The sequence below is a fragment of the Rhodnius prolixus genome, unplaced genomic scaffold, assembly GCF_049639745.1.
Source record: "Rhodnius prolixus isolate KJV_2025 unplaced genomic scaffold, Rpr scaffold_16, whole genome shotgun sequence".
In the NCBI taxonomy this organism is placed as follows: Eukaryota; Metazoa; Arthropoda; class Insecta; order Hemiptera; family Reduviidae; genus Rhodnius; species Rhodnius prolixus.
The window spans coordinates 4,016,800-4,028,928 of NW_027411616.1; the positions used below are offsets into that span (position 1 = coordinate 4,016,800).

The 12,129-nt window shown below is 29.4% G+C and overlaps 1 protein-coding gene across 1 annotated transcript in view; it reads right to left on the reverse strand.

Annotated features, from left to right (window-relative positions):
* Positions 1 to 1,281: 1,281 nt before the first annotated feature.
* LOC141457445 (RNA-binding protein NOB1-like) overlaps positions 1,282 to 12,129 on the reverse strand; it is a 42,864-nt gene continuing 32,016 nt past the window's right edge. The window contains exon 7 of the mRNA XM_074134438.1: positions 1,282 to 4,994. Coding sequence (XP_073990539.1) covers positions 4,987 to 4,994 — 8 coding nt within the window. The 3' untranslated portion in view covers positions 1,282 to 4,986. The remainder of the gene's footprint in view (positions 4,995 to 12,129) is intronic.

Below are 12,129 nucleotides of genomic sequence, written 5' to 3' on the forward strand. Positions count from 1 at the left end.
TCAACCCTTTATATCTTCTACATTTATAGTTTTGTGCACAAATAAATATAGATTATAATTGAGAAAAACAATGTGTATAAGAGAACAAAATTCCATACCAATACGTGGTTCACAGTGGGAGATTTAGAACGGCCATAATTTTACAGAATTTCATGACCCAAAAAATTTTCAACCCTTTATATCTTCTACATTTATAGATCTGTGCACAAAATAACTATTGTTTTTAATTGAGAAAAACAAAGTGTATAAGAGAAAAAAATTCCATACAATTACGTGGTTCACAGTGGGAGTATAGAACGGCCATAATTTTACAGAATTTCATGACCCAAAAAATTTTCAACCATTTATATCTTCTACATTTTTAGATCTGAGCACAAAATAAGTATAGATTATATTTGAGAAAAACAAAGTGTATAAGATAACAAAATTCCATACCAATACGTGGTTCACAGTGGGAGATATACAAGGCCATAATTTTACAGAATTTCATGACCAAAAAAAATTTCAACCCTTTATATCTTCTACATTTATAGATCCGTGCACAAAATAACTATAGATTATAATTGAGAAAAACAATGTGTATAAGAGAACAAAATTCCATACCAATACGTGGTTCACAGTGGGAGATTTAGAACGGCCATAATTTTACAGAATTTCATGACCCAAAAAATTTTCAACCCTTTATATCTTCTACATTTATAGATCTGTGCACAAAATGACTATAGTTTATAAGTGAGAATAACAAACTGTATAAGAGAGAAAAAATCCATATCAATACGTGGTTCACAGTGGGAGATATAGAACGGCCATAATTTTACAGAATTTCATGACCCAAAAAATTTTCTACCCTTTATATCTTCTACATTTATAGATCTGTGCAAAAAATAACTATAGATTATAATTGAGAAAAACAAAGTGTATAAGAAAACAAAATTCCATACCAATACGTGGTTCACAGTGGGAGATATAGAACGGTCGTAATTTTACAGAATTTCATGGCCCAAAAAATTTTCAACCCTTTATATCTTCTACATTTATAGATGTGTGCACAAATTAACTATTGTTTATAATTGAGAAAAACAAAGTATATAAGAGAACAAAATTCCATATTAATACTTGGTTTACGGTGGGAGATATAGAACGGCCACAATTTTACAGAATTTTATGACCCAAAAAATTTTCAACCCTTTAGTAGTAAATAATATTTATTTAAACAGAAAAAGAAATTACATAGATATGTTTGAATATTATAATAGCAATGGATAAATCCGTCTGTCAGAGTTTGGTTTATATAAACACTATACACAATTCAAATAAATTTTAAAAAATTAATGAAATAAAACAAAATCAACATATTACTAAAATAAAATAATGACAGGACAAGAAAGTAGACAAATAAAAAATAAATATATAAAAATACTTCTTAATACAAGACAACCAACTTAAAATAATTTCCTTCTTTATGTTTAACATAATAATCGCTCTTATCACCTCAAATTACAAAGCAGTAATTAACTCATGCCTGTACTTCCAGGCACATTCCACGAACCTTATTAAAGGTTTACACTGAGCACTATTAGTTAGACAATTAACAATGAATGGTGCAGTAAAGGTATCTAGCCCAAAAATATTACGCCGGAGCTCCGCTAATATAGGGCAAAGGCACAAAAAATGATAGAGGTCTTCCCGCTCATTTAGAGTACACAAAGAACAACTTTCTTTGAGAGAGTCTCTTTTTTCCCAGGGAGAGAAATTCAAATAAACTAATTCCCCCCTTAATTTGAATAGCCAACGTAGCTCATTCATATTCAAATCAGAACTGCCCACTTTGGATATGCAGAATTCTGCGTCAGCATCTAAGAGCGTCTTATAGAGCAAAAAATGTTCTGAGTTCAGAGCACGCCTCACAGAAACTCCCCGAAGATCTGTCTTCATTTTCAATAGGAGTGCAGAAAGTTGCCCCTCCCAACTTGACAAATTTTGCAGGGACGCGCTAAATTCCAACGAATGGTTACTCGCAAAAGTAATCCACTGTTTAAACCACAAAACTTTGCGCTTCATTATCTCTAAGGCAACAATCCTCGGCAAACGAAATGAGGGAAAAGAGAGCACCCTTAAAACGTATCTAATATGCAGACGGAGAGTATAAAGAACAACGGGTTCCAGGGAAGTTTCAATGTCCAACATATAATTAGGAGTACACATCGGAAGACCAAATAATTTTTTCAGAAAATATCTCTGAAATTTTTCAAGTACTTCATAACTTTGATATCCCCAAACTTGCGCTTCATAACAGATAATTGAGCGAAGAACACTATAATATACCTGGTATTTAGACTGTAAAGGGATTTCATTACCTACAAAAAAACGAGACCAAATACTGTTTAAACCAAATTTAGCTGCAGAAACTCTGTTATTGAAGTGCAGTTGATATGATAAATGAGATGTTAAAGTGACACCTAAATATTTGTAACTATTAACAGTGTCTATTCGCTCGCCCCTAAAAAACCATTTTTCATCTGACCTTAATCTGCCGCCCCGCCTAAAAACTACAATTTTGGACTTTTTCAAATTCAAAAAAAGATGCCACAGTTCGCAGTATTTATCCAACAAGTTAATATTCCACTGCAAAGCCGTAGGATTGTCAGAAACAAGGACCACATCATCTGCATACATAAGGACTTTAACTTTAATATTCCCCATGTGAACACCGCCTTCCAGAAATGAGGGGAGTTCGTTAACGAAAATCGAGCAGAGAGTGGGGCTTAAAAAGCAACCCTGCCTCACTCCACTGCCTACTGAAAAAAACTCAGACATACCTTGCGTACCTCGGACTGATGAGCACGCGGCAGAATATAACTTTTTTATTGCTGCAATAAATTTAGAGGAGAGGCCAAGATTGAAAAACTTCAATATTAGCATTCTATGGTCCACGGAGTCAAAAGCAGTCTTCAAATCCACAAAAAAACAATAGATTTTTTTTGTATTCTGCAAAAACTTGACATTAATAAGGTTAGTTAAAGTGAAGATATGATCAATAGCCGAATACCCCCGTCTAAAACCTGCCTGGAACTCAGTTAATATATTATTTTTCTCCAAATAAGCTTCTAAACGCAGCCGAAGCAGACCTGTAAATATCTTTGCCATTGTGTTCAAACAAGAAATACCCCGGTAATTTGTAACGGCATTCACATCTCCATTCTTGAACAAAGGAAATATTATTGCTTGACTAAATGATTCCGGAACTGTTTCTGTATCATAAACATAATTAAACAGAGCTAATAATTTATTAAGAAACACGAAGGGAGCATTTTTATAAAATTCAAACACTATGCGATCAACGCCGGGAGCTTTATTATTTTTAGTATTACTGATAACATTTACCAGTTCCTCTATTGTAAACGGAGAGTCCAACTCGGGAATGGCAGTATAAGGCTCAGCATACAGAATGGGAGTAGCCTGAGAAGAATTCAACAATTTACGAAAATGATCAACGAAATTACCCAGCTCAATATTATTACCGCAGATGAAACCAGAACACTTAAAACGATTAACCATTTTCCAAAACTGCTTAGACTCCGTAACACCTTTGAACTCTTCAATTAAAGAAGAATAATAAGCCTTTTTTTTAGTTGTACACAAAGATTTATATTCTAACTTAACTTCGCTATAAACAGATCTAACCAAACTAGAATTAGTACATCGAAATAAATTCAAAAGTTTGAATACTCTTTTTCTAATACGCAAACACTGAAAATCGAACCATGGGCTTTTACGAAAATGGCTAACAAAAGAAGAAACAGAACCGGAATTTGGGTAAGAATTTTTAATGCAATTAACCAAAATATTTACCCTCTCCTGAGAATTTAAATACGAAAAATCGAGATTACAAACTCTCCTTTCAAGGTTGCTTTTATATATCTTACAATTAGTTTCGCGCCAAACTAATTGCGGTAAAAGAGGTAGAATTTCAAACGAGGCAGGAAGGCTTTTAGAATCAACATTAATGGAAAGGAACAATGGGAGATGGTCGGAAAATATCTCAGGCACTATATAAAACTCATCAATAAATGGGAGACAATCAAAAGAGACACAGCACAAATCAATAACAGAGGAACCATTTCCGCCAATAAATGTAAATTCACCTTGGTTATCTCCAGAAAAACGACCATTTAATACTATCAGTTCGTTGTTATCACATAATTTTAATAATTTGGAACCTTTACTATTTATTAATTTATCTTTGGATTTTCTATTAATATTGCACTTAGAATTATCCAAGAACAGATCCTCGGGGAGAGTCTGCGCAATACCAATTCTCGAATTAAAATCTCCAACAAGTACCAGTCTCTTCTGAGAAAGTAAATTCAAGAAATCATTCAATCTTTTAAAATCCCTCTCCCAGAAATTACCATTCATGTATACAGGGACTATAAATAACTCCTCTTTTCCTGCTTTAAATTTAATAAAATTAAACTTATCTACAGTAGCAAAATGAAACAATTCTCTACATTTACCTGTTTTTATACCAAACATTGCACCACCCATTGGGCGTCCAAATTTAGATACTTTATCAGCAGGAGTCCACAGTAACTCATATTCAGAAAAGTATTTAGTATATGTGCTAAAATTCTTCTGCATCACAAACGTTTCTAGCATAATAAAGACATCATATTTCTTAATAAAATCGAAAAACAAGCCATTACCCAGCTTATTTTTTAATCCAGCAACATTAAAACAAATAATTGACACTTTAGAAAATTCACTATTTTTTTTTCGTAAATTATTACTTACAGTATTATTCTTCTGACAGACAAACTTATCTCGAGAAAAACACGAAGAAACAGGTACAGATGAAATCTTGCGCAAAGTGAAACGTCCTTGTAGGGGGCCTTTAGACGAAAAGTAATCATTCGGAAGAGTATCAGTGCGCAGTGCCGTCACAAATTTTGTCACATCAGTTCCAACCCTTTATATCTTCAACATTTACAGATCTGTGCACAAAATAACTATAGTTTATAGTTGAGAAAAAAAAGTATATAAGAGAACAAAATTCCATATAAATACGTGGTTTACTGTGGGAGATATAGAACGGCCACAATTTTACAGAATTTCACGACACAAAAAATTTTCAACCCTTTATATCTTATACATTTAGAGATCTGTGCACAAAATAACTATAGTTTTTAAATGAGAAAAACAAACTGTATAAGAGAAAACAAATCCATATCAATACGTGGTTCACAGTGAGAGATATAGAACGGCCATAATTTTACAGAATTTCACTACCCAAAAAATTTTCAACACTTTATATCTTCTACATTTATAGATCTGTGCAAAAAATAACTATAGATTATAATTGAGAAAAACAAAGTGTATAAGAAAACAAAATTCCATACCAATACGTGGTTCACAGTGGGAGATATAGAACGGTCATAATTTTACAGAATTTCACGGCCCACAAAATTTTCAACCCTTTATATCTTCTACATTTATAGATCTGTGCACAAACTAACTATAATTTATAATTGAGAAAAACAAGTATATAAGAGAACAAAATTCCATATTAATACGTGGATTACGGTGGGAGATATAGAACGGCCACAATTTTACAGAATTTCTTGACCCAAAAAATTTTCAACCCTTTATATCTTCTACATTTATAGATCTCTGCACAAAACAACTATAGTTTTTAAATGAGAAAAACAAAGTGTATAAGAGGAAAAAAATCCATATCAATACGTGCTTCACAGTGGGAAATATAGAACGGCCATAGTTTTACAGAATTTCAAGACTCAAAAATTTTCACCCCTTTATATGTTCTACATTTATAGATCTGTGCACAAACTAACTATAGTTTATAATTGAGAAAAACAAAGTATATAAGAGAACAAAATTCTATATTAATACGTGGATTACGGTGGGAGATATAGAACGGCTACAATTTTACAGAATTTCATGACCCAAAAAATTTTCAACCCTTTATATCTACTACATTTATAGATCTCTGCACAAAATAACTATAGATTATAATTGAGAAAAACAAAGTGTATAAGAAAACAAAATTCCATACCAATACGTGGTTCACAGTGGGAGATATAGAACGGCCATAATTTTACAGAATTTCATGACCCAAAAAATTTTCAACCCTTTATATCTTCTACATTTATATATCTGTGCACAAAATAACTATAGTTTTTAAATGAGAAAAACAAAGTGTATAAGAGAAAAAAATTCCATACCAATAAGTGGTTCATAGTGGGAGATTTAGAACGGTCATAATTTTACAGAATTTCATGACCCAAAAAATTTTCAACCCTTTATATCTTCTACATTTTTAGATCTGTGCACAAAATAACTATAGTTTATAATTGAGAAAAACAAAATATATAAGAGAACAAAATTCCACATAAATACGTGGTTTACGGTGGGAGATATAGAACGGCCACAATTTTACAAAATTTCATGACCAAAAAATTTTCAACCCTTTATATCTTCTACATTTATAGATCTCTGCACAAAACAACTATAGTTTTTAAATGAGAAAAACAAAGTGTATAAGAGGAAAAAAATCCATATCAATACGTGCTTCACAGTGGGAGATATAGAACGGCCATAGTTTTACAAAATTTCTAGACCCAAAAATTTTCACCCCTTTATATGTTCTACATTTATAGAACTGTGCACAAAATAACTATAAATTTTAAATGAGAAAAACAAAGTGTATAAGGAAAAAATTCCATACCAATACGTAGTTTACGGTGGGAGATATAGAACGGCCATAATTTTACAGAATTTCATGACCCAAAAAATTTTTAACCCATTATATCTTCTACATTTATAGATCTGTGCCCAAAATAACTATTGTTTTTAATTGAGAAAAAAAAAAAGTGTATAAGAGAAAAAAATTCCAGACCAATACGTGGTTCGCAGTGGGAGTATAGAACGGCCATAATTTTACAGAATTTCATGACCCAAAAAATTTTCAACCCTTAATATCTTCTACACTTATAGGTCTGTGCATAAAATAAGTATAGATTATATTTGAGAAAAACAAAGTGTATAAGAGAACAAAAGTCCATACCAATACGTGGTTCACAGTGGGAGATATAGAACGGCCAAAATTTAACAGAAATTCATGACCCAAAAAATTTTCAAACCTTTATATCTTCTACATTTATAGATCTCTGCACAAAATAACTATAGTTTTTGAATGAGAATAACAAAGTATTTTTGAATAAGAGAAAAAAATTCCATACCAATAAGTGGTTCACAGTGGGAGATTTAGAACGGTCATAATTTTACAGAATTTCATGATCCAAAAAATTTTCAACCCTTTATATCTTCTACATTTATAGATCTGTGCAAAAATTAACTATAGATTATAATTGAGAAAAACAAAGTGTATGAGAAAACAAAATTCCATATCAATACGTGGTTCACAGTGGGAGATATAGAACGGCCATAATTTTAAAGAATTTCATGACCCAAAAATTTACAACCCTTTATATCTTCTACATTTATAGATCTGTGCACAAATTAACTATAGTTTATAATTGAGAAAAACAAAGTATATAAGAGAACAAAATTCCATATTAATACGTAGATTACGGTGGGAGATATAGAACGGCCACAATTTTACAGAATTTAATGACCCAAAAAATTTTCAACCCTTTATATCTTCTACATTTATAGGTCTGTGCAAAAAATAACTATAGATTATATTTGAGAAAAACAAAGTGTATATGAGAACAAAATTCCATACCAATACGTGGTTCACAGTAGGAGATATAGAACGGTCATAATTTTACAGAATTTCATGACCCAAAAAATTTTCAACCCTTTATATCTTCTACATTTATAGATATGTGCACAAAATAACTATTGTTTTTAATTGAGAAAAACAAAGTGTATGAGAGATAAAAATTCCATACCAATACGTGGTTTACAGTGGCAGATACGTATAGAACGGCCACAATTTTACAGAATTTCATGACCCAAAAAATTTTCAACCATTTATATCTTCTACATTTATAGATCTGTGCACTAAATAACTATAGTTTTTAAATGAGAAAAACAAAGTGTATAAGAGTAAAAAATTCCATACCAATACGTGGTTCACAGTGGGGGATTTAGAACGGTCAAATTTTTACAGAATTTCATGACCCAAAAAATTTTCAACCATTTATATCTTCTACATTTATAGATCTGTGCACTAAATAACTATAGTTTTTAAATGAGAAAAACAAAGTGTATAAGAGTAAAAAATTCCATACCAATACGTGGTTCACAGTGGGGGATTTAGAACGGTCATAATTTTACAGAATTTCATAACCCAAAAAATTTTCAACCCTTTACATCTTCTACATTTATAGATCTGTGCAGAAAATAACTATAGTTTATAATTGAGAAAAACAAAGTATATAAGAGAACAAAATTCCATATCAATACGTGGTTTACGGCGGGAGATATAGAACGGCCACAATTTTACAGAATTTCATGACCCAAAAAATTTTCAACCCTTTATATCTTCTACATTTATAGATCTATGCACAAAATAACTATAGTTTATAATTGAGAAAAACAAAGTGTATAAGAGAACAAAATTCCATACCAATACGTGGTTCACTGTATTGCTATACGTGGTTAGACTACTATTGCCTATAATTGTGTAAATTTTATTAAAAATCTATCGAGCAGGAAACGTGATATTTAGGGTTAAAATTTGTTTCTATTCCATAAACTGAAAATTTTAACTTAAAATATCTCAAAAACTACTCAATAGATTTTGTTTATATTTTATTTGTTTATGGAGACTACTATTGCCTATAATTGTGTAAATTTTATTAAAAATCTATTGAGTAGAAAACGAGATATTCAGGGTTAAAATTTGTTTCCGTTCTAAAAACTGATAATTTTAGCTTCAAATAACTCGAAAACTATGCGATAGATTTTGTTTATATTTTACTTGTATATATGGACTACTATTGTCTATAATTGTGTAAATTTAAGTAAAAATCTATTGAGCAGATAACGAGATATTTAGGGTTAAAAATTGTTTCCGTTTTAAAAACTGATAATTTTAGCTTCAAATAACTCGAAAACTATGCGATAGATTTTGTTTATATTTTACCTGTATAAGGAAACAACTATTGTCTATAATTGTGTAAATTTTAGTAAAAATCTATTTAGGGTTAAAGTTTGTTTCCATTCTATAAACTGAAAATTTTAATTTAAAATATCTCGAAAACTACTATGTAGATTTTGTTTATATTTTACTTGTATATGGAGACTACTATTGTCTAAAATTGTTTAAATTTTATTAAAAATCTATCGAGCAGAAAACGGGATATTTATGGTTAATGTTAGTTTCCGTTCTGTTTAGTGAAAACATTACCTACAAATATCTCGAAAACTACTTAATAGATTTTGTTTATATTTTACTTGTTTATGGAGACTACTGTTGCCTATAGATGTTTAAATTTTATTAAAAATCTATCGAGTAGAAAACGTGATATTTACGGTTAAATTTCTTTCCGTTCTATAAACTGATAATTTTAATTTAAAATATCTCGAAAACTACTCAATAGATTTTTTTAATATTTTACTTGTATATGAAGACTACTATTGTCTATAATTGTGTAAATTTTATTAAAAATCTATCGAGCAGGAAACGTGATATTTAGGGTTAAAATTTGTTTCTATTTAAATTTGTTTCCGTTCTAAAAACTGATAATTTTAGCTTCAAATAACTCGAAAACTATGCAATAGATTTTGTTTATATTTTACCTGTATATATGGACTACTATTGTCTATAATTGTGTAAATTTAAGTAAAAATCTATTGAGCAGAAAACAAGATATTTAGGGTTAATGTTTGTTTCCGTTCTATACAGTGAAATTTTTAACTTCAAATATCTCGAAAACTACTTAATAGATTTTGTTTATATTTTATTTTTTTTATGGAGACTGCTGTTATCTATAGATGTTTAAATTTAAGTAAAAATCTATTGAGCAGAAATCGAGATATTTAGGGTTAAAATTGGTTTCCGTTCTATATAGTGAAAATTTTAACTACAAATATCTCGAAAACTACTTTATAGATTTTGTTTATATTTTATTTTTATATGAAGACTACTATTGCCTATAATTGTGTAAATTTTAGCAAAAATCTATCGAGCAGATAACGAGATATTTAGGGTTAAAAATTGTTTCCGTTTTAAAAACTGAAAATTTTTGCTCCAAATAACTCGAAAACTACGCCATAGCTTTTGTTTATATTTTACCTGTATAAGGAAACAACTATTGTCTATAATTGTGTAAATTTTGGTAAAAATCTATTTAGGGTTAAAGTTTGTTTCCATTCTATAAACTGAAAATTTTAATTTAAAATATCTTGAAAACTACTATGTAGATTTTGTTTATTTTTTACTTGTATATGGAGACTACTATTGTCTATAATTGTTTAAATTTTATTAAAAATCTATCGAGCAGATAACGAGATATTTAGGGTTAAAGTTTGTTTCCATTTTAAAAACTGAAAATTTTTGCATTAAATAACTCGAAAACTACGTGATAGCTTTTGTTTATATTTTACCTGTATATGGAAACTACTATTGTCTAAAATGGTTTAAATTTTATTAAAAATCTATCGAGCAGAAAACGGGATATTTAGGGTTAATGTTAGTTTCCGTTCTGTTTAGTGAAAACGTTACCTACAAATATCTCCAAAACTACTCAATAGATTTTGTTTATATTTTATTTGTTTATGGAGACTACTATTGCCTATAATTGTGTAAATTTTAGCAAAAATCTATCGAGCAGATAACGAGATATTTAGGGTTAAAGTTTGTTTCCGTTTTAAAAACTGAAAATTTTTGCATTAAATAACTCGAAAACTACGCGATTGCTTTTGTTTATATTTTACCTGTATATGGAAACTACTATTGTCTAAAATTGTTTAAATTTTATTAAAAATCTATCGAGCAGAAAACGGGATATTTATGGTTAATGTTAGTTTCCGTTCTGTTTAGTGAAAACATTACCTACAAATATCTCGAAAACTACTTAATAGATTTTGTTTATATTTTACTTGTTTATGGAGACTACTGTTGCCTATAGATGTTTAAATTTTATTAAAAATCTATCGAGTAGAAAACGTGATATTTACGGTTAAATTTCTTTCCGTTCTATAAACTGATAGTTTTAATTTAAAATATCTCGAAAACTACTCAATAGATTTTTTTAATATTTTACTTGTATATGAAGACTACTATTGTCTATAATTGTGTAAATTTTATTAAAAATCTATCGAGCAGGAAACGTGATATTTAGGGTTAAAATTTGTTTCTATTCCATAAACTGAAAATTTTAACTTAAAATATCTCAAAAACTACTCAATAGATTTTGTTTATATTTTATTTGTTTATGGAGACTACTATTGCCTATAATTGTGTAAATTTTATTAAAAATCTATTGAGTAGAAAACGAGATATTCAGGGTTAAAATTTGTTTCCGTTCTAAAAACTGATAATTTTAGCTTCAAATAACTCGAAAACTATGCGATAGATTTTGTTTATATTTTACCTGTATATATGGACTACTATTGTCTATAATTGTGTAAATTTAAGTAAAAATCTATTGAGCAGAAAACAAGATATTTAGGGTTAATGTTTGTTTCCGTTCTATACAGTGAAATTTTTAACTTCAAATATCTCGAAAACTACTTAATAGATTTTGTTTATATTTTATTTTTTTTATGGAGACTGCTGTTATCTATAGATGTTTAAATTTAAGTAAAAATCTATTGAGCAGAAATCGAGATATTTAGGGTTAAAATTGGTTTCCGTTCTATATAGTGAAAATTTTAACTACAAATATCTCGAAAACTACTTTATAGATTTTGTTTATATTTTATTTTTATATGAAGACTACTATTGCCTATAATTGTGTAAATTTTAGCAAAAATCTATCGAGCAGATAACGAGATATTTAGGGTTAAAAATTGTTTCCGTTTTAAAAACTGAAAATTTTTGCTCCAAATAACTCGAAAACTACGCCATAGCTTTTGTTTATATTTTACCTGTATAAGGAAACAACTATTGTCTATAATTGTGTAAATTTTGGTAAA